This window comes from Meriones unguiculatus, chromosome 3 (genome assembly GCF_030254825.1).
Source record: "Meriones unguiculatus strain TT.TT164.6M chromosome 3, Bangor_MerUng_6.1, whole genome shotgun sequence".
Classification (NCBI taxonomy): Eukaryota; Metazoa; Chordata; class Mammalia; order Rodentia; family Muridae; genus Meriones; species Meriones unguiculatus.
The window spans coordinates 4,917,385-4,940,446 of record NC_083351.1 but is presented as its reverse complement, the minus strand read 5'-3'; the positions used below and the strand labels follow the sequence as shown (position 1 = coordinate 4,940,446).

At 43.9% G+C, this 23,062-nt stretch overlaps 3 protein-coding genes across 22 annotated transcripts in view; all 3 read right to left on the bottom strand.

The window, feature by feature from the left end:
- The window catches only part of Per3 (period circadian regulator 3), a 42,021-nt gene extending 37,574 nt beyond the window's left edge, over positions 1 to 4,447 (bottom strand). For 2 of the 3 annotated variants that reach the window (XM_021656332.2, XM_021656334.2), the window contains exons 1-4: positions 3,884 to 4,447; positions 3,334 to 3,479; positions 2,479 to 2,594; positions 1,097 to 1,298 (exon numbers count right to left, since the gene is read on the bottom strand). In XM_021656332.2, coding sequence (XP_021512007.1) covers positions 1,097 to 1,298; positions 2,479 to 2,594; positions 3,334 to 3,479; positions 3,884 to 4,008 — 589 coding nt within the window. In that variant the 5' untranslated portion in view covers positions 4,009 to 4,447. The remainder of the gene's footprint in view (positions 1 to 1,096; positions 1,299 to 2,478; positions 2,595 to 3,333; positions 3,480 to 3,883) is intronic. The other variant, XM_021656335.2, reaches the window with a different exon arrangement.
- A 2,304-nt stretch (positions 4,448 to 6,751) lies between these two features.
- Vamp3 (vesicle associated membrane protein 3) lies at positions 6,752 to 17,325 on the bottom strand. The gene is made up of 5 exons (XM_021656340.2): positions 17,118 to 17,325; positions 15,585 to 15,666; positions 9,961 to 10,119; positions 9,216 to 9,267; positions 6,752 to 8,351 (listed from the first exon to the last, which is right to left on the bottom strand). Coding segments are annotated over exons 1-5 (312 nt in total). The 5' UTR covers positions 17,120 to 17,325; the 3' UTR covers positions 6,752 to 8,334.
- A 1,466-nt stretch (positions 17,326 to 18,791) lies between these two features.
- The window catches only part of Camta1 (calmodulin binding transcription activator 1), a 792,350-nt gene continuing 788,079 nt past the window's right edge, over positions 18,792 to 23,062 (bottom strand). For all 18 annotated transcript variants that reach the window (XM_060379005.1, XM_060378998.1, XM_060379000.1 and 15 more), the window contains one exon: positions 18,792 to 22,037. In XM_060379005.1, coding sequence (XP_060234988.1) covers positions 22,005 to 22,037 — 33 coding nt within the window. In that variant the 3' untranslated portion in view covers positions 18,792 to 22,004. The remainder of the gene's footprint in view (positions 22,038 to 23,062) is intronic.

Genomic DNA, 23,062 nt, shown 5'->3' with positions numbered 1-23,062 from the left:
ATTCCCAGCAACCACATGGTGGCTCATAATCATCTATATCGTGATCTGGTGCCCTCTTCTGGCCTGCAGACATGCATGCAGGCTCAATCAACCAACCAATGGCTGGAAATGGCTCAGAGATTACAAGCACTGGCTGCTCTTCCAGAGGTCCTAAGTTTAATTCCCAGCACCCACATGGTAGCTCATAACCATCTATAATGAGATCTGGTGCCCTCTTCTGGTGTGCAGGTGTACATGCAAACACACACTGCCTACAAGATAAATAAATAAATAAATGAAAATCACATGAGCTGGACACGGTGGCCCACATCTTTAATCCTAGCACTTAAGGAGATGGCTGTGAGTTTGAGGCCAGCCTGGTCTACAAAACCTGTCCCTGAGTCCAGGAGGCTACACAGAGAAACCCTGTCTCGAAAAACCATAACAACAACAAACCATATGGGATTGAATGTCATAAAGAAAACTGTGATTGTACATACCTAGTTCAGGTAAACAATCCTTTCAAAAAGAAACAAAGTTATGAAGTCATGAATTTTTAGGGGCCAGAAAAATTGAATAGGACCTGTTAGGATCTTATCTACAAAATCATATCTATTAGACAAAGAGATCATCAAGTCAATATAGAAAGAAAGAATGTTGTGTTAACTCAAAGGGAAGAGAGCCTATATGATAGTCAACCACTGCGAAGTATGCTGGTAATCAAATCTACTTTTCATAAAATTTCACTAAGCCAAAAGTAATGTATTAGTTTGTTATGTTACTAAACAATAAAAATATCATTTTCTTCTTTTAAAAAGAAGATTAAAGCCTGCTGTTGTTTCACAAGCCTTTAATGGCAGCACTCAGAGGCAGAAATGGGTGGTTCCCTGAGTTTGAGGCCAGCTTGGTATACAAAGCAAGTCCCAGGACAGCCTTGGCTACGCAAGGAAATCCTGTCTCAAAAAAACCAAAATAAATAAATACATAAACTAAATAAAAAGAGTAAGGGAAATTACATGGTCTGTATATTGAAAATAACATGTTAACGTCTGTTCTATTTCTGTAAGAATGACCTAATCTTGGGGCGAGATGCTCAACCTAACCTTGGTCCCATTACCTCTGTGGGTCCGGCTGCTCCAGAAAGGAAGCTGAGCTCCAGCAGTGTGTGCGTAGAACACCCTCACATCCCGAGGGGCAAGCAGGTCAGCGAAGCGCAAGGACTTCAAGAAGCCCTTCTCAGGGCTCAGGGTCAAAGGAGCCTGCTCAGAAATGTGCACCAACCTTCCAGACAGAAAGGAGAACACTGCCACAAAGGCATCCTATGAGAAACATTTAAAGCAAATGTTGAGGAACTTAAAATAATACTCTCTGAAAAGGCATTCTTCTGGATTTCTACAAGGGTTAAAATACACACACACAGAGACACACTCGCCTCTTGTCAAGAAAAAAGAGCTTCCTAAATAGTTTTCTCCAGCATGCTTCTTAGTAACTATTAGAAAAACTGCACCATGCTTCCTGAAAGTTTAATCTCTATGCCAAAAAGCCCAAGGCAGCTTCTGTGCAGACTAAATACATACATGGCGCATACACTTTTCTCTTCTGAAAACTGCTGTCCAGCAGGAGGGGCTGTCTTGTCAGCAATGCAGATTCTGTGCTTAAAAAGCAAGCTCAGGCTCTGCTTTCTTCACACAGCTCTTCTTGACAGCCCTCACTACCTAAGAATTGCACCTCAAATCTATTTTATTAGCCACTAACGTCATTTATAATTAGCCAGCATGCTTGCTAGCATGGACCTGTTTCCCCTTCTATAGATTTAATATAAAGATTTTAGAGGGTGAATGTTTTCTTACAACTTGTTTTTTTTAAACACTTACTACAGCACTATCAATGCTAGCAGATTAATTCTATTGTGTAACACTACATAACTCCTATTGTAATACTATAAAAATCACTCTAAGTTATGGTGATGCTGGAGTCTAAATATTGAGGAGTCTCCACCATCAACAAAATATGAGGCTTAATTACTGTCAACAAGAAGAGATTAAAGGAATAAATATACTAAAGGTCTCTTCTAAAATTTCACCATAAAAATGACATCTCCACTCACCTGTTCTACAAAATCCAGCTGTTACAACTTGAGGAAGTAGGTATTGGAACTAAGAATGATATGAATAGAAAGTAACAATTTGGAGATTAGAATAAGACCCAGGAAAGTACTCTGCCACATTTCGCTTGTTGCTTTTTTCTTTTTCTTTGAGAGAATGTGGGAAGCTGCCCCGGAGGACAGCACCTGCGGGCAAAGCAGGAGACTAGGGCGCAGCACAAGGCGCCCACCGTCAGCCACTCTCTTTGGTGCGGCCAGGAGGAACTGCAGTGCCTTTTCAGCAGGTTTGCCTCCGTCTGCCTCAGCAAGTAAACTCTCAGTGACCATCCTAACACCTAGAGAAGGCCTTGAGGAAAAGCACCCCGGAGGAGATGGCAAGACTCAGGAAATCTTACTGTGTTCTTGGAAGTATGTTCAGAAGCGAGAGAGGCCAGCTCCTCAGGACTGTACACAGCCACATCTGCCTGGCGTGCTCCGTGTGGACTGAGAATCTGGAAAAACTCACTGTTTGCTAAGAAACACAGGGAGATAAACAGGCAGTCTGGTGACAACAGAATCTTCAGAAAGTCATTTCTTAGCACCACCAAGCTGCTTATTTTCTTAGATGAGGATACCTTAAATGTGCTTCCCTCAAAATCAGTTAGGTTTGTTGTTGTTTGCAGTTGTTAGTTATGCAAACTATGAGTTTTATGAATCCTGTTTGTTCTAGGTTATAAGGAGCAAGATTCACTTACAGCTCTAAAGCTAGTTAATGAATCAAAGTCCAGATGCACACATACACATTTTATAGAGGAAGCATTCAGAAACCACCTATATGTATCACAGGCTGAGCAGAGGCTTATGCTAAAGAGGCAACTTCATGGAACCTGAGAAGACTGAGTGAAAGGAAAACACCTGTGCTCTAAACTTTTATATACTGTAACTGCGTTTCCAAAGTATGTGCACGACAGGAAAATATACATGTACATTTACTCTGTAACCTCCATGGAATGGAAAAAGTCTTCGAGTTTTACTTAAGCTGCTGAACTCTTAACTCTTGCAACAGATCTGCAAAACATTGCACAGTTACTAAACTATCAGACAAATAACATTCTCCTGGCTTTTCAAACTTGGAAAGCCCAAAGCACCATTTACATCAGTTTTAGATTTGCTTGTCTTGGCCACAAAAACCCTCAAGCCTCTTGAGACTGGACTCCCACTGTACGTGAGTACTGGGCCCGGCGCCACGCTACCCTCTGCCACTCGTTTACCTTGCACGCTGTGTACACAGCGTAGGGCGTAGGTAAGGGCATCTAGGGTGCTGGGTTTACTGTGTCTTTCAGCTGGAAAATACTTTTTCATTTCTTGGACAACCATTATAAGTTCTTCAGACATTCTGTTTCGGTCTTCATGTTCACTGAATAGAAACAAACAAACAACAAAACAAGAAATGGTAATGGTGGCCAGTCAGGAGATACCTGATATTTAGGGGTGTCTGGGCGCATCAACTCCCTCAAGTCGCAAGTTTAATGCCCTCTGTCTTCTAGGTAGGGTACATTTTACACTTTCATTCTCCCTTCAGCCCTAATTCCGTCAAATTCTTTAACCACTTTCCCCTTTCTTTCCCTATGCTGGTAATTCAGTAACACCCCTCTCCCATCAATTCTCACTGAACTGTCTAAAAGTTCCCTTTCCGGTCGCCTTCCCCTTACCCCGCCCCAGGGGTCAAAAATATAATTAAGAAGTCGTGAACCCTGCTTTCTCAGCTCCAGGGGAAGGACAATAAACACAGACGGCGGTGGGGAGGCTTCCTTGCATCACCTGTGGCTGCTGTTCACGTCAGTGCCCTGCAGAGGACCCTCCTGGCCAGACGCCCCCTGGAGCCCCTGTCCCCTAGCCTGAGGACTGTCGCCGCCGGGCACTGCCGGGTCTCCACAGGGGTCCATCCCGCCTGGCAGCCCTCAGCCTGCTTCTCTCAGTTTGCAGCCAGCAACCAAACCCGGCTTGTTTTGGTCCCTGCCATCGCCTTCGGGAAAGACTGGTCGCCGACCCCGCTCATCTGAGGGGCACTTTTCTCCTCAGCATTTCCCCGGAGTCTGCTCGGGCGACGAGCTACACCAACAGCTCCCCGCCGGAAGCGGGTTGGCCGGACCACCCGCGCGGCTCTCGGCCCGAAACAACTTTTCCGCCTGCTGTGCTGGGAAGTCGGCGAGCATCGAGAAACACCGAGAGCGCAACGTTCCGGGGTGAAGGGGCGGAAGGCAGGGGCAGCAGCGCCGCGCCGTGCAGGCTCGCAGGCGTCCCGCCAGCCGAGCACTCGCCGCCGCCCGCCGCCCCGCAGAGCCCTCGCCTACTCCCGGGCCTCCCAGTCTCGAGGCCGGCCGCGTGCCGAGCAGTCGCCGGCCCCGCCCCTGCGCGCCTCGGGCTCCGGCCCCGCCCCTCCGCCGCGCAATTGGTGGCTGAGGCTGGCCACGCGAGCTCCTATTGGTCAGGGGGCGGAGTCCGGCCCGGGCACCGCGGGGGTTACGTAACTGCGGGCGGGTGGGCGGGTGCAAAGGCCCCCGAAGTACCTTACATAATGCGCGGGTCGGCCGAGGGCGCCTCTTGGCCAATCCCAGCCAAGCGGAGTGGCTTGGAGGACGCTAGGGCCGGGCCGCACGAGTCTACTGCGGGGCTTCCCAGGGCCCGGGCCTTGGCGCTGTCAGTATCGAGAGGGCGGACCCAGAGGGCGGGGCCAGGCGGCCGACAGGTGCGTGGAACCCCTGGGTCCGCAGGCCTTTGGGGTTCCCCGGGGTAACCCCGGTAGTGCCCAGGGACGCAGTACTTTGGGGGGGAAGGACCTTCTTGGGTTCCCATTGTTTTAATCTTTTTTAAACTTGCTGTCTTCTTCCGCCCGCCAGTGTAGGTAAATGAATTCAGGTAGACTCCAACCGAATTTTCAGAGACGTTTAAAGGTCCAAGGTAACTTCCCTGACTGCCCTTTAGTTACAGATTTATTTGGCGACAAGAAGATAAACATAGTGTAAACGATGCTCGGTTTTCGAGGAAACAGCCGAGACGCTCATTTTACATAACTATCTCTACTCTTCGGAGATGAAAGGCACAGGGCGGAGCTCCAGCCTCCCACTGCCTGTGTACATCAAGAATACATTGAGCAAGGGGGTCTTTCCTGCACTTATCAAATATTTCATCCAGTATTTGTTGAATGAAAGGTGTTCAGGTCAAAGGAAAAGGGGAAGGTGCCAGAAGAAAGTTCTCCACATTATATATTGGACAAATCACCTCATTTTCAAGTAGATGGCTCTACTTCCAAGCTCTTCAAGCATTACACAACTATTGAGTGCACACCTGGGCAGGGATTATTGTACTCTGAGGACAGAACAAAAGTCTGTCATATTCAACATGTAACAAGAATGACTCTTCAAAGTTACGAAAGCCTGAGATGCTGCTAAGAAAGAAGCCAGTGGAAGGGTAAGGACCGAGGTTAAAGGAGACAGGAGACAGGAGGCAGGAGGCATGGGAAATAGGCTGGAAGACAAGGGAAAGCCAGTGAGAAGGGGAAATGCAGTGTGAGCGAAGCCCTGGCGTGAGGAAATGGGTGGGCCAAAGAACCGGTGCTGCACCTGCCAGGTCACCCTGGTGCAGAGGTTAGTTGAACGGAGCTCCCACTCGACTAGTTGAGAACCCAAAACGATATGAGATCAGGTGAGAAAGGGAGGGTCAGACTATGGTGGTATTTAAGGAAAAAGCAGATTTTTGTGTTGCACTTAAGCAAAAACCTACCTAGTCCATATTACATTGTTTGCAAGGGTGAAGGAATGCGAGGAAGTGTACTCACAGTCAGTCACATAGATAGGGAAAACCCCCACACATTTGGAACATCCCTCACCCATCCAAGTTTACCTATCTGGTTGGTGGCTGTGCGGTGTACCAGGCCAGCGCTGTAGAACACCAGAACTTCCAGAACAACTGTTTTTAAGAAACCCATGGGCCAAATCCTGACTGATCTGGTAACTGCAAGCCAGCTCCCACTCATCTTTGCACTGAAAAGCACTTTTCATTTAAGGTATGTGATGGTTAATTCCAGTTCGACTTCATCGGGTCTGGAATCAACTAAAGGTATCCTGCCAAGTATGACTGATGGATTTTCTTCCTCAGATTATGTGAAGTGGGGAAGACTTACCCTAAATGTAGGCAGCAACTTTTGGTGGCAGGACAGATAAAGATGGGAGAAGGAAGCTCTGGTTTTTGCCTGCAAACCTTCATTCCCAGGGAAGTTAATCACCCCTGGTGTATCAGAACTCAACTTCTTTGGGCTTCAACAAGGACTAAAGACCAGAGGTTTTTCCAGGAATCTTCCAAGCCTACAGTGCCAGGTTGGGACTGCGGAAGCACTCAGCCTCATGGACTAAGCAGCTACCAGGTTCTCAGCCTCTTCACTGTGAGGCAGACCACAGTACATAAGCCAATCTAAAAATTCTCTTTTAATATACATTCATCTTATTAGTTCCGTTCCTCTAGAGGACCCTAACACAGGGTGGGATCTACACCTACCCATGAGAATGTGGCCCAGGGAAAATGGGTAAGAAAGAAAAGGTTTGTGAGGGAGAGACAGGGAGTAGCAAGGGTAAGAGGTTTTAGGAAATGGATCAGGCATATCCATCACAGTCCAAGAAACCTGAGACAAGATCATGTTAATAAACAACTTTATTCAGGTCATCATAGTGGGAAAGTTCCCAGCTATATACACAGACAAGCGAGGTATCACTGTGTTAATGCAGGAGCTGGTGAGTTCCATGGGACGGAGCATGGCGGAGACAGCACCAAGGTTGTCGGGTCAAGGCAGGACAGAGGCCCTGGCTGATGCTGCTTTCCCACAGTGGGCATGCTGCAAGGCCTGTCTTCAACATTCGTATTGTTTTGGTAACATCAGAGGTACACAAAAAAGAGCTAGAACCAGATTCTATGACATCTTGACTGATGCTGCTTTGAATACAAACACAAATTTCAGGACGTTCTAATGGCACTGCCACAGACAAGCAGTACAGACCTGCTTTTCCTTCACTGCTTCTTTGTTTTCATCCATGCCTGAACTCCCATCTTTGAGCCACACCTTGATGAAAGTCTCATATACACAACAAAAGTGTCTCAGAAGGCAATGGCTACATCATAAGAGCAACAGGCTTCTTTGGCTAGTTCTCCAGGAGTGACCAGTGCCTCACCTCAAGCAGAATATAAAGGATGAGGAAAAGCACTAAATAGTTTTCCAGAGCTCTGTCTGTGCAGACTGACACCTTTTTGAGGCAGCGAGGCTGCTGCTCACATCACGCTAGCATAGTTTAGCAGAGTTCAGTCTGCACACTGCTGGCTAAATAAATGTCTTGTCTACAGGTGTGACTTGAGCTCATCTCTATAGCTCTATGAAAGAAACCAAATCAGAACGAATAGCACTATCTACAGGATTTCATAGGAAGGACTGTCAAAATGTCGAAGGCTCACAGAGTATTGGCACTTCTTCTTGAAGGGCTCCTTGAGTTACATTTGGCACTTAATTGAATTTCTCTATTAAGGGCAAACTTATTGACATTTTAATTGTATCTAAATTTTGGCAAAATAGAAACTTTGGTCACAGTTATATAAAAACTTTTTAAAGAGTTATTTCTGATTAAAATACTATTTTAGAAGTGATATGCAACAAGGAGAAAGTAAACATCTTACACCTAACATAAGAGCACCGATGAGCTCTTCACCAGCATCTTAAATACAGTAGGAGTCAGTAATGCTTACAAAAAAGGAAGGTCCTCTTAATGGAAAGGAGTGTAGTTGTCAGAATAAGGCACACTCTGTTGTTGTCACTGATTTGAGTTAGGCAGTAGTGTTCTTCTCAGAAGGTGCAACCCAAAGGTTTAAAATGTGGCTTTGAGAACGATGTCAGGTGGGGACAGCTGACTTGAACAAAATCCCCTTTCTGGAATCCACAAGTCATCAGTGACAACATCCACCTAGGTTTCAGCCCTCTGGAACAGAAGTCCTCTTTCCCAGTCGGTAACTCTGTAAAGGCACTGTGCAAAATGTGGGCAGGGTAGGTCACTCCTCCAGTTTGGGGCATATATTAAAAACAGAGACACACCTCTAGGCACTAAAGTGTATGTAAATTAACAGGAATAATCACTTGGAAAAAACAGTAGGTAAGCTCCGCATCATAGCAGTTTCTAAGGAAAAAGTCTTCAAAGCGGTCCTGAACAGTGTGCTTCAGTTCTGCCAGCTCTTCCTTAAGAGACACACCACACTAGGAAGCGGGGAAGATTCGGAAACAGTGAAAACGTCAGTTAGTGTTTCTGCGGATGCTCAATAGGGATTTCTATTATCTATATAGGAACAGGAAGAAAGTGAAATGGCTAATTTTCTACTAGCAGCTTCTTTGTATCCTACAGGAATCTGAAGAAGGCTGAAGTCAAAAGAGATAAAGGAAATATCCAATAGCATGGAACTAACAAAGAAAGACATGCTTTGCTAGAAAATCCCATAGATTAAACTGAAAATAATAATAAGTTCTTCTAATAATATAAAGCCACAAGATGGTGGTAATAGCTATGTGTATCTGTACACATTCTGTAATTACTGTTTCTGTTTTCCTATGTCAGCTACTTTTTATATAGTAACCAGATTTGTCCTAAAAACACAAGGTGGACACCATTACTATCTTCATTTTACTCATGACGACACTGAGGTCTAGACATATCAACTGCTTGCCCAAGACTACAGAACTTCTACTATAAGGTGGTAGAGCTGGGATGGATCAAAGTGGTCTCCGCTGATCACTACACTCCACAAAAGGAAACACAGACTAAAACTGCATAGGAGAGAAAAATTGGCCAGACTTCAATTACAAAAACTCAAATATATAGGCTTAGTATGGTGGCACATGCCTATAGCCCTACCACTTGAGAGGATCAGGCAGAAAGATTACAAGTTCAATGGCAGCCTGGGTTGAACACTGAGACCTTGCCTCAAATTTTCCTCAATACCACCACCCCAAAACACCTTCAAGTATTCAAAATATTTGGTCAAGAAAAATAATATTTAAACCTTGGAATGAACTAACCCTTTGCTTCTGTATAGGCAAACATCTAAGAACACAGGGGTGACTCACCAATAATGATGATGACAACAATCACCAGGACACTGATCCCTATTGCCCACATCTGCAATAAGACAGGTCCACTTAACATTGCAAAAACAGATTAAGACAGTGCTTGCTGCAACAGCTACAATGTGAAATAATTTATCATTTCTAAAGCCTACATTTAATATTTTCAGTTAAGGCCTGAAATTTAGTTATGGGCTTTCAGAAGTGTGTTCCAATTCTCTGTGGCCCTTGGAAAGATATACATCTCCACATAGGCTACTGAGTTCATCTCACGTCCCTTTTAAACAAAGCATGACAGGAATTATCTGAGATCTGATCACAGACACTCTCATTTGCTAACTGTCTAAGTCTCCCTTGGACAATGTTCCTATGTTGCTTTCTCCTCTTTTGTTGAACAAGGGGGGATTTCTTAGCGTTTAACCTTCGCAGAATGGCTGGCAAACTGAGCATCCAAGCCAGCACTCCTCTATTCAGGGTATTCTCAGGTACCTGGGTGGGGGTCTGCCCAGGTACCTGATTTAGGCAGTTTGCCCATGACTGGTTTAGGCAGTCCGATTCTACATGTCTTCTAGCTTTAGCCATAAAACACGGGATTAGATTCCTAGTTGTGAGAAAGGAAATGGAATGTAGAATCACGGTTGGCCCAGATTCCACCCACTACCCAGTCACAGAATGCAACAGTATGGCCTCTGCAGCACTCTGGAAATGGAGAGGGGCCTGGAATGAAGGTCTGTCAAGAGAACATTACCTTGCAGTTCTTCCACCAATACTTTCTCTTCAACTTGGCAGCACTTGTTTCAAACTGAGAAGCGCCAGCCTGCAGTGCATCTGCGCGGTCATCCAGCTCCGAGAGCTTCTGGTCTCTCTCTAACACCTTATCCACATTGACTCTCATGATGTCAACCACCTAAATGGACATGGTCACAGTCATACAAAAAGGAAAGGAGGAACAAACCTCTACATGAAATCTATGGACACTCTTTATTTTTTCCCTGTCAGCACTTTATTGAGTTAAACTTTCACTTAAAAAGAAGGTACAGGCCTTTGTGATAAATCCACACAGCAAACCAAGGATAGAAGGGACACTTATGGGAAAACCCACACTAGCATCACGTACCATGCTGAGAGACTCAACATCTTTCTAGGACCTGAAACAGAGTGACAGGGTGCTGACTCTCACGGCGGTTCAGCACTATGTTGGCAGTCCTGCTCAGGGCAACTGGCTGGGGGAAGAAGGCAGCCTCGATGGAAAGTAGGACTACAACTATCTATTACTACATGTCAGAAATTTTACAGAAAACCCTTAAGACTTCTCCACAGGAGGCTGGCGAGATGACTCACCAGGTAAAAGGGCTTGTTGTCAAGTCTAATGACCTGAGTTCAATCCCTGGGACCCACACAGTGAAAAGAGAAAACTGACTTTTTCAAGTTGTGCTCTGACCTCTGCATGTGGTTGGTGTGCTGTGTATTCCCACCACAATTATTTTTAGAGCCAGATCTGTGCCCATCAGTAAGGCCTACACTCTTAAGGCAAAATAGAAAATCAGCCGGATGCTCCTGAGCCAGTTGGCCTGGATTTCATAGCATAGCATGGCAGAAACAAGAGACTTTGCCTTAACAAGATGGAAAAGAACCAACTCCAAGAATGTTACCTCTACCTTTTCTTCCACTACACACACACACACACACACTCTCTCTCTCTCTCTCTAAATAAAAATATTTAAAAGAATTTTTCAAAATGAACTACATGAATAAATTCAGCCAAGTTGTAGCATCTAAGATAAACACTTAAATTGGTTGCGTTTCTATGTGCCAGCAATGAGTAATCCAAAAAGGACATTGAAGAACAGTGTTCTTACCAAAAAACTCAAAAGGCTAAAACTACAACCAATGTAGTTAATTAAGGAGCTGAAGGACTTGAAGAATAAAAACCATGCAATATCAGAAAAAGCGGGTGGCACCCGGGGTAGAGTGCCTGCTGCACAGACATGAGCACCTGAGTTTGGATGTACAATGTTCACAGAAAAAAACAGGTATGACAGTCTGCTCCTACACTGCCAGCACTGGGGGAGGCAGATCCCAGAGACTCACTGGCCAACTAGTCCAGAAAACAGATGAGCTCTGGGTTCAGTGTAGTAACCTGTCTCAAAAATTAAGGTAGAACAAAATCAGAAAAAGATTCCTGATTTTGACCTCTGTCCACCACATGCTTATACCACACCCACTCACAAAAGAGAATCCAACACAGTACAGAACATACTACACAGAAGCTGTGCACAAAAGCACATACCTGCTATTTGGGAGGTGAAGGCACCACACACACACACACACACAGAGACAGAGAAAGATTGTTATAAGAATTATAAGTCTTAGTAAGAGAAAAGACAACTATGTTTACATGTTGGAAGACGTAATACTGTGGAGAGGGCAGTATTCCCAAAGTGACCTAGAGTCAATACACTCCCAACAACTCTTTTCCCTCAGAAAATTGTCATGTAATACCCATTTAGTGCTTTTCTCATATGTTAGTTCAAAAAAGAACTGAGAATAAGCCAACCAATACTAAAAGAGTTACATGGTCATTTCAAAACTCACCACACATGTAGAGTAATAAATACTGCAATACTGGAGCTGGAGAGATGGCTTAGCAGTTAAAAGCACTGGCTACTCTTCCAGAAGACCTGAGTTCAATTTCCAGATGGTGGCTCACAACCATCTATAATGGGATCTGATGTGGTCTTCTGACATGTACCATACATGCACACAGAACACTCATACATAACAAAATAAAACAAAACAAAAAAAACCCTCACACATAAGTAAACAAACAAATAAACAAAAAACCCTGTGATACTGACACAAGGCCAAGTGAAGACCAGTGAGAAAGAACCCAGAAATCTGCCTCCATATTTATAGCCAATTGAATTGGTTTGTTTACTGATTGATTGCTTTTGGTGCTGCGGATAGAACTGAAGTCCTTCTTTGGTTAGGCAAGTGCTCCATTACTGGCAAGACTCTCAGCCTGCCAGCTAATTTTCAAGAGGATGCTAAGACCAGCAAATGGAGAAGGAATATTCTTTTCAACAAATAGTGCTGCCACAACTAAATAACCATATGGAAAGAATAAAGTTGGATTCCTGTTTCATTTCCTATACAAAAAGAAACTCAAAATAGATCAGTCAGCTAAGTTTAAGAGCTAAGACTATAAAAACTCTTAGAAGACGTAAAGCTTTACAGCTTGTTTTAGGTTTCTATTGCTGTCTAGAACACCATGACCTAAAGCAACTTGGGGCAGAGAAGAGTTATTTCATCCCATAGCTTGCAGTCACGCATCTGGGAAGTCAAGGCAGAAACTGATGATGTAGGGGTCATGCAGGAATGTGTTTACTGGCTTGCTCCCCGTGGCTTACTCAAACTGCTTTCTTATGCCATCCAGAACTACCTTCCCAATGGTGGCAGCACCCAACAGTAAGCTGGGTCATCCCAGATCAATCATCAATCAGAAAATGCTTGTCCACAGGCAAATCTGGTGGGTAAATCTTCTCAACCAACATTCTCTTTCTAAAATGACTCTAGCTGGTGTTGAGTTGACATAAAAGTAGCCAGCACACAGCTTCAGGTTTGGCTCTGGGCGCTTAAATTTGATATTACAAGCAAGACCAACAAAAGAAAAAAAAAAACATTTAAAGTAACTGAAGAGATAAATTGGGCTTTATAAAAAGTAAAACCTTTTGGCATCAAAGTATACTACAAAGAATGTGAAACTTAACCAACCCAGAGGATGGAAATACTTATGAAACATTTATCTGATCAATGTTAAATGTGAAGAATACATTAAAGAGCCTTACATGTTAACAACAGAAAGATAATACAACAAAAACATTTTCAAAGACACATAACTGTACTCCTAGCACTTGGGAGGCTGGAACAAGAAGATCTGAAGTTCAATAGTAGCCTACATAACAAAATAGTAGGCTACATAACAAAATAGTAGCCTACATAACAAAATAGTAGGCTACATAACAAAATAGTAGGCTACATAACAAAACTGTGTCTCAGAAAAAATAGCTACAGAACAGCAGTAATGCAAAATGGGGTAAAGGACTTGAACAATCACTTCTTCAGAGACACAGAAATGGCCAACATACTCCAGAAAGATGTTTACTATTACTAATCAAATAATTAATTAATTCAAAACCACAGGAGATACCACCTCCTGCTTGCTAGGAGGGCTGCAGCCCCAAACTCACAGTACCAGGGACACTGGACACCGCTGTCAGGGAAATAAGCTAGTGTAGGATACCACAAGAAAAACTGCCAGAGAATTATTATATAAACCAGAAATGCCACTCTTAGTTCCACACCTAAATGAAACAGAAATGACAATGAATTTAAAGATCTAGCTCCTGGATATCCACAGCAGCACTGTTTATATCAGCAGAAAGACTAGAAAGCCACCCATTAAGTATGAACAAATCATGGTTTATACAGATCATGAACTAGCACTTGGCCAAAAGAGGGAAAAAGGTACTAGCAAAGACTACAACTGGATGGACACGGAAGCATACTCAGGTGAGAGAAGTCTGACACTGATCCTGGAATATGCTATACCTAGAATAGGCAAACCCAAAGGAACGAGCAGATTACAGGTTACCTGGCAACCAGGAGAAAAAGGGAAGGGTGAGTGATTATGGAATGAGGACGGGGCGCTTCTTAGTAGTGACAAGAGATCTGAAAGCACAGAGAGGTGATGGTGGCACCACCCACTGAATACACTGAACACATACGCTGGATGGCAGACTTCTAAACATGCTTAATTTTATGTTACGGGAATTTCACCTCAGAGAACAAAATCTTGATTCTCTTTAAAATTTCTTTAATTTCTAAAACAGAGTACAATTTGAGTTTTTAAAGTGACATTAGTGTGAGAGCCTAAAATGTTCAGAATTAAGTTCATATTGAAACCATCATATCAGAATCTCACTGTATAACTTAATAACAGTACCTAAGATAACTAGTTTTAGAACAGCTGAATGCAGAAAGATTGCACCTGGTGGTGGTGGTGGCACACACCTTTAATCCTAGCACTCAGGAGGCAGAGGCTGCCTGATCTCTGTGAGTTTGAGGCCAGCCTGGTCTACAAAAATATGAGTTCCTGGACAGCCAGGGCTACACAGAGAAACCCTGTCTTGAAAAACCAAAAACCAAAACAATATAAAACAAAGCAAAAAACCAAACCAAACCAAACAACCAGAAAGATCAAAATACCTGTGTTGGCAATGATGGCTTCTAAGAATGTAAACAGGGAGAGGGGAGATGGTTCAGCTGCTAAGAGTACTGGCTGCTCTTATGGAGAACCTGGGTTTTGTTCCCAGCAACAACAAAGCAACTGAAAACTATCTGCAACTCCAGTTCCAAGCATTTTGAAGCCCTCTTCTGGCCTTTGCAGACACTGCACACACATGGTACACATAACATGGAAGCAAAACACTCATACACTTAAATCTTAAAAAAAAAAAAAAGAGAGAGAGAGAGAATATAAAATATGGGTCTGAGTTTCTCACAGAATCTTCACTATTGTTCTACAGATACACACACAAACAAAAGATGTCAGAAGACTCCTCCAGTTTAAGCATTCCAAAGAGAGCTGGGTTACAGCAGTTCCACCTTCTATATGTCTTTCCTTAGCTGTCAGAGAAAGTCCTACAAAGATCTACCTATACTAAGTAATCAGTAGGTGCAGCTATAAGACACACAACATTTTGGAAACAAAAACAAACAAAGAAATAGATCAGAAAGACTAGTTCCTGGCTTGAACAATCTAATTACCCTAATTACAGAATGGCTCTGGGAACATGCTTTTAAGAACAGGTGCTTGTAGTTGAAGTATGTGATTTGATAGTAGAAAAACAAGTATGAAACCAGGAAGAGTCTGCTTTGTGCTTAGAACACAGCTTCTAGAACATTCAGGCAAAATATATATATTAAAAAAAAAAAAAAAGACTATGGAAATACTGGTCTGACTTTCTCACAGAAGCATCACTGTGGCCTTGCACACACCCATCTAGAAAGATGACTTCTTACATAGTCAAACTTTGTGCTCAGACATGGATGATGCTTTTTTCTTTTTTCTAATAGTAAAAAGCCATTACATGTGTAAGTCTGTGTGGAGCCATGTGCACATGCACACAGGTGCTCTTGGAGGCCAGAATTACAGGTAGTTGAGTGGCCCAAATACGAGTGCTTGGGTCCTCTGCTAAGCGTTCTTAACCTCTGAGCCATCTCTCCAGCTCCAATGATTCTTTTTCTAAATAAAGTTCTAGAGAACTCCCACGTTTGTTTAGAATTCACATTTTGAAGTGGAGAGCATACCTCATCTACTTGATTCTGTGTCTGCTGGAGTCTTCGACTGCTGCCAGTGGCAGCACCTGAACCCGAAGGCACACCTGTGGACCTGAAAGGTGTAAAAGCACGGGTATGAGTTCATTATGATTCTCAAAGTGCTTGGTAAAGCACACATGTAATCCTAGTGCCTCTACAGTGAGCTGGGAGGTGGGGACAGGAGAGTCTTGGAGGCTTGAGTGACAGCAACCCTGACCACATGCTGCACTGAGCAAGAGATACTGTCACAAATAATTTGGAAGGTAAGGGCTGACATGTGAAGCTGTCCTCTGCTCTCACACATACCACAGCATGTGTGTGTATAAACTGTTATGCCAGGACTCAAGTCTTATTAATTCAAGTCCTGCAGTAAGAAATAAAGGTACTAATGTGTTTTTATAGCCCCTCAGTAGTTCTACAGACTGCATCAGTGGACAGTGACCAAACTCTGAAACAATGTTTAATAGGGATCAATGTTTAATTGGGTCAATAAAGTGCTGTTTGTTTTTTTTTAACTTGCTTTAAGATACACAAAGTTTAAAGATGGCCAGTATTCTCCTGATCTTTTTCTTGCGGCAAATAGCCAATATGGAGAGGTAGATTCAAAGTGCATGGAGGGGTCTGTGTGAATGGGAAGGTGGACTGAAGCAATTCTGTTGGAAAGCCACTCATCTTCCTCAGGCTCGTTGAAATCTTTATTTTCACTCATTCCCACTTTCCACAAGTACTCTGGCTCTGAAGGCCTTATCGCCTCCATTAAACTCTGCTCCGTATCTAAGACAGCGCCCAGTATGTGCCTTGCCACACAACAGTCACCCTATCAGTGACTGCACAGAGCTTTTAGGTCTGCACTGTGTCCCCCACCGGTGTGTTTTTCTCTCTGAATCTAATCACTGTTTGAAGAGGGTAACTACTATCATTCTCGTCTTATTCAAACTCCGAATGAGCAGGCTGAAGTGAGGCCAATTCCAGTTTAGTTCCTCGAGCGTAGGTCGGGCACTGCCATTTGCACAGCGGTCTGACTAGATACATCTGAGTGCTGGACCTTACCACTTGAAAGTAATTTGAAAACTTGAAAATTTGTTTTTGTTTAAAACGGCAACGAACCCCATGACCACGCTGGGAGCGCGGCAGCTCCCTGAGGACGCCGAGTCGCTGGTCGTCCACCACCACCTAGCCTCGGCACCTGGCGGTGTCCCGGCCACCCCACCCCCCGGGTCAAGGGACGCCCGAGGAAGGAGGCACGGGGTGTGGCGGCCGCTTCCTCAGTAAGCCGGCGGCTCGCCTTCCGCGTCCGCCTGCAGGCCGCGGGGCACCCGGGGACGTCGCGGCGCCCTGACTGAGGGCGGAGCGCCCCGCGGGGCCGCCGCCCACCTCGGGCCCAGGGCGCTCGCTGCGCGGAGGCCCGCGAGGCCCCGCCCGAGGCCGGGTCCCGAGCAGCGGCCCCGCGCCGGACGGGGTTTCCGGGCCTGGGCCCCCGCCCCCCGGGACCCGCCTGGCCTCGCAGCGCAGCGCGTCACTCACATTTTGGCGGCAGCAGCGGCGGTGGCGACGAACGGCCGACGGTCGTCGGAGGACTTGGGCAGCGAGCGGCTGAGGCTGTGGGGATGGGCGGGGCGCGATGACGTCACGAGAGTGGCCGGCAGGAACCGGCCGGAGCGCTCCCCGCCGCCGAGGGCGCGCCGGAAGTGGGCGGGACAGGAGCCAGGTCCCGGCGGGACACTCGGGCTGCAACCTCCAGGCGGGCCAGAGTGGGCGGGGCCGGAGCTTGGCGCTCACGGGGCGTCCGCGATGACGAATGGGCGGGCGTTCTCGGTGGACGAGTGGGCGGGGCTAGAGCGCGGCGCCTGCGCCCTTGGGCTGAGCTCTTCGACGTCAAGGAATCTTCACAACTTCCGGAAGTGTCACCGCCCTGTCTCTAGCCCTGGAAAGGTAGTTTAGAGTGAGAATGGGTGCGGTTTACATTTACTTGACCCTGCTTACGCTGTCTCTGAGTCGTGACAATATTAGCGTGCCTAACGTGCCAGAATAATATAGTGGTCCCGGAGGGACAACCAAAGTGCTTTTCTGAGAAAGTTAAGAGGCAATAGGAAGTTCATTTGGAGTCTTGACCACAGGGTTTGGCTAAGTCCCCTCTCATGTTATTAGTGATGACAAATATTTGCCGGTGAACGGATGTTACACTCCCCGAAGGGAGCTTTGACGCTGAGAACTCTGGTTCCTTCCTTTCTGTAATTCCCTGGCCCTAGCAGAGAGTAGGCACTCAACTTTTGGTCAAACGGGGGGTGAGTAGTATGCATTGGCAAAATGTTCCAACAGTCTGTTAAACAGACCAGGTAAGGTCAGTTGGTGGATTCCTAAGTGAAAGACACAAAAGGTTAGTGTGTATTGCAAACATGAGAGTGGGTAATGGGTTGAGTAAGTAGCTATGATGAACATTCTGGGTTAAGTGTGAGTGGAAATAGCAAGCCCAGACCAACTGGAGAGTGTGGGGCCAGGCTTAAATAAAAACAAGAGTGAACAGAGTGAAGACAAGCGAGACGATGGCCTTTAAATGCACTGGGCTCCAGAAAGTCCTAAGGGCTCCAGTTGGGAGATTCAGAGGTAGAACTGTCTGGTCCTATTTCTGAGGTAGATCACAAGTGAGATACTCCTAGGGAGGTAAGTAGAAGTCTGCAGTGAAGAGCACTGGAACGATGAAAAATACCTGGAAGGGAGGCCTTAGCGAGGTAAGCTGGGGAGGGTCTTTTTAAAGAAACTGCCTAGTAGAGCTGAGGCTTGCAGCTTATGGTAGAGTGCTTGTCTACCATGCTGTTGTTGGTCTGAACCCCAGAATCACAAGACTCCGCTTGTTGGCACACCCATCATTTCAACACTTTAAAGCTGTAGGTAAAATGGTAAGAAGTTCAAGGTCATCCTTGAGCTTAAGCAGGGTATTTGGGGGTACCCTGGGCTACATGATTAAGGAGAACTTGACATCCTTGGTCTTTCAAGTAACTGCACTTAAGATAAATGGTTGATGTCTTGAGAAACCAAGCAATGTCGGTGGAAAGCAAGTGCTTTGGGAATAGTGGCTCTAAGTGAAACACTGGGTGTAAAAACACTGCATGTCAAAGGTAAAAAACACCTCTAGTTCTAACTATGATCTTAACCTCAACACCTTGGATTTCAGGTCAGGTTAAAGCAAAACACGGATAATATGGGGAAATTTTCTTCATTTTTAATTTACAGCAGAAAGAATATAAAGCATTCAGAAAACATTTTCCATATTTTAAGGGCAATTCAAAACATTTTGCATGGTTTCCAGCAGCTGAGTTCTTCAACAGATCCATTGACTCAATGATGCTTTACATGCAGTTACAAAAATAAAACTTACAAAAAAGAAGACGTCTAGACTAGTTTTACATGCAAGTCTCAGGGACCCCCCATTGGGCGCCAACTACTGTGTGGAACTGCCATAAGCGACCGTGCAGCCAGAAAGGGGTTCATCTTAATGTCTTTATTTCATTCACACAGTACAGCTGATTTTGAATGGGTAACAAGGATAGCAATTAAATCTTCAGGAGACAGAATAAGATTAGCTATTAATTTTATAATGAAGTCCTACTCCTGGCACTTGGGAATTCAGATTATCCAAGAAAGCTGCACCTACCTATCACCTTATATTCAAAATTAAGAGTCACAGTCAAAAAAAGTGGGCAGAAATGTTTTGTTTCAGTGGAAGTATGCTTCGACCTCACCTAGAATTCAGTTGTACTGGTAGGTTTTGACCCTACTTCTATCCCCTCCATTAGACCTTCCTCATTTCTTTGTAAGTCTCCATCTTCCAGAATTTTCTAACTTATTCAGCTAATAATGTGGCATGTGAAACATTTAAAAAATACATGTGAGGGTTGAAGCAAATCCACTGAGGTCATTACTCTGGTCAAATGATCAACTATCTGAACCATTAGCAAAATGGAGTAAATGTATCCAGATCCAGTATTAATATAGGATATTCTAAAAGAACTGGCTTTACATTCTATTCCCTGTGACGAATGCAGTTGTGTTTTTGTAAATCACTCAGTGTCCTCAGACAGATCAAATTGTGTAAAATAATAGGCATGGGGGGGATTGCAACAGCTGCAACATAACCCACACATGTAAACAAAATTGGGTCAGGGCAGCTTACAGATGTACAGGTGGCTGCTAGTTGTGGGGCTGTCTGTGGTCCAAGCTGATCACGAGCAGAAAGACATATATTGTACAGTAATTTGAGGTTGGCAGTGAAAGGAAGTAATTAAAAAACAAGTACAATTATAGAAAAGGCACCAAGAGCACTGACCCCAGTTTTTATTTTCACCACAATCTTTTTGTTTCTCCTTTCCTTCTGAAGACACCAGTTTAAAGCTTATTTGTGAATATTTTTAGGCTTCACAACAAGCCTTGAGTTTTAACTCACAGTTGGCAGCCAGAACCATGTTTTTTGTTTTTTTTGTTTTTTTAAAGAAAATCTTATACCAACCAATTCTCACACTTAACCTGGGAATTTTAAACTGGTATTAGCAAATGCAAAATTGGTTCTCTCTGTTTAACATGAATAGTTTCATTTTAAAAGCATCAGATTTCTTTGGCTCCTCATTACACGGGAAGTAGTATACCATGGCATCCCTTCAACACCAGTCTCCGTGGTTTTTCACTTTGTGTGTGTGTGTGTGTGTGTGTGTAAGCAATTTTTATTCATTTTTTAAATTTCCAGTGGGAGATATGAAAACGTCATTTTTCTTATTTCATACTATTTTGTTAATTTTGATCATTCTAGTGTTCTTTGTTGGTGTGAGTGGATGGCGTTAAGTTCTGTCAGGATTCATCACATGATTATCTATTTTGCAAAAGTAACTTAATTTTCTTAAGCAATATTAGCATTCACATTACTTGGCACCTTTGGCAAAGAAATTTTTTAAATAAAATAAAATAAACTCCTGGTAGCCAAAATTAAATGTAAACATATCCTTTTTTTAAAGTAATGCTACTCTGCCTTTTTTCCTAAGTCTAAATACAGTAGCTCTTTTTTTTTTTTTTATTTTTTGCAGGTTAGTCATGCTTTAGCAAAATGTTCTTCTACAGAACATTTAAAATAAAGTACTCTTATAGTGAAATAAATTTTTTTGTTTCATTTTACAGACCATAGCCACTAATGCTTTGCTTTTGTTCTGTTTCTTGATTTCATGCACATCTTTGTTTTAATATATACAATATATACAAACAATACATCCACATTGTTCTCGCCCATTCAGACAAAACTATACAAATAATTTCATCTTGCCATGTTATTGACCTTTGTGAATAAAATATTTAGCAATTAATATAACCCCTTTCAAATATTTTCTCGCTTTTTCATTTCTACCTTTTATATGTACACAGAAACCACTCCATTTGGATGAGATAGAGCCAAAACATGGAATTTACTGGCCAGAATGCAGCACCACACTGGTCGTTTAGGTGGCAAATGTCCAGGCAAGGTTTATGATTCCTTGGAATTACTATGGTTTCCAAGGTTACTAAAAAAAGGCTACATGCTTTACCAATTCTTAAGTAATTCTCATTGCAAGTGAAAGTAAGGCAAACAAATTAAAGTGCTGAACATGAGAAAAAGGAGATGATCACTATCCTCGCAGGTTCTTGGGAGGTGGTGGGGACAAGAAAGTAAATTTAAATTCTGTAAGGTGTTTTTCATTATTTCCCGTGCATTACCCGTTTACCACACACCCGCCCCTCTGCAAAGTTTCACAAGACATTAAAAACCTGCAGATTTTAAAAGTTGCATTAAGTGTGCTGTAGAGATACAAACAAACGAACGAATAAACAAACAGAAAAAAAAAAAAAAAACAGAACAGTGAAGGAAATGAAGACACACGGACTCGAGAATGACTTGGGTGATCTAAGCCCTCCACTGAGAACCAAAGATTCAGCTTCTTGGAAGTAACCGAGGTGCAGGCACAGCGTCCCTTGTGTTGCTAGCGTCGCCCCACCTGTTCTTATCTATATTTTTGGTATAAATATTTGTACAGTTCCACACGATGTTTGAATACAGCCCTAATGACAAGGAAAGTGGCTTCTTCCTAAGACGAGGAAGCCCTTCCAGTTCCTCCTGGTGTCTTGTTTTCCTGTGATCCAACAGAAGATTGAGTTCCAAGATGTCTTGCTGATCAAATTAAAAGTTGTCCATGAAAGTGCAAATGCAATGACCAAAACATTCTTGTTAAAATCCTGCAGCTGACTCCCCAAAACTGCAGAGGGATTGTGTGTGTGTGTGTATGTGTGTGTGTGTGTGTGCACGCGCATGTTGTTGTTGCATGTCTCTGCTAAAAACAGAAATGAAAACAGTCTGAGAAGCAATGTCACATTGCTAAGGGATGCTGCTGTATGTCTTCAAGTTCCTTGGCCTTTTTCAATTCTTTCACTCTGGAAGAGAAACAAAACACAACACCAGGTGATAACTACAGAGTGAAACTGTGACCAAATAAAGGAGAGGGCTGTCACCCCCAAAATGAGAAGCCCAGACAAGCCCCTTTTGAAGACTGACAACAAGGAAACGTGTGAAGTTAGGAGAATACTCCAAGTGAAGATGTGTAAAATTTTACACGGGCGCTCCGAGAATCGAACAAAGCTCTTTGCTCTGCTAATGAAGCAGGAGTGACACCCACAGCTGGGCCGTTTACGGGGGGAATGGCTTCCTGTTTGATGGACTGTCATGGATGCCCCACAACTCCATGTGACGTAAACTAGGGAACTGGCACACACATTAGCTCTGAGTAGATGGACTCATTTAATTCACTGCACTTACAGACTCACAGACTACCCTAAACCTGACCCTATACCCTACACCAATCTCCTTTTCCCCACTCCCTTTTATTACCAAGTCATGGATCTTCATAATTCTTGATTCCCTCCCATTCCCGACTGTAATTTTAAAGTTCATGTTCTTTCTCAGAGCTCCTGAATGGGCAGCAGTAGGATCAATACCAAAACAGGACTTGGTTTTGCTTATTGGAAATACTAGAATAAACAAATTTAAGTGAGACTGCTCAAAGACAGTCATGGAAAGCTCACACCAGCAACTTAGAAGGTGCTACTCCAATACACATTTTTTTCAATGTAAGACTTTGCCTTAAAAAAAAACAAAAAAACAAAAAAACAACGTGGTGCCCAATGAGATGAAGTGTGGCACGCTGAGACCGTCCCTCTGCCCTGACAATGGCAAGTGTATTAATGGCAGAATGGTTAGGTGCAAGGCAGTGCTTGCTGATTCAGGCAGTCTGCATGCCGCAGAGGAACATCTACTTCCCAGCTGCCATGGGAGGAAGGGTGAACCAAATAGAAGCACCAGTTTCTGAGGACATTCCTACACTGCTCCAGTGACAGAAAAAGGAATATCTGATTGGCAGTGGGCTTATTCAGAAGTCAGTCAGATGTGGCCTCTGATTCTG

What these genes read in the sequence shown, in the direction of transcription:
- Vamp3 (XM_021656340.2), bottom strand. An exon ending in CACAGAATCAAGTAGATGAG is followed by an intron (nt 10,120 to 15,584) that starts GTATGCTCTCCA and finishes ATGTCCATTTAG; the next exon opens with GTGGTTGACATCATGAGAGT. An exon ending in ATTGGTGGAAGAACTGCAAG is followed by an intron (nt 9,268 to 9,960) that starts GTAATGTTCTCT and finishes GTCTTATTGCAG; the next exon opens with ATGTGGGCAATAGGGATCAG.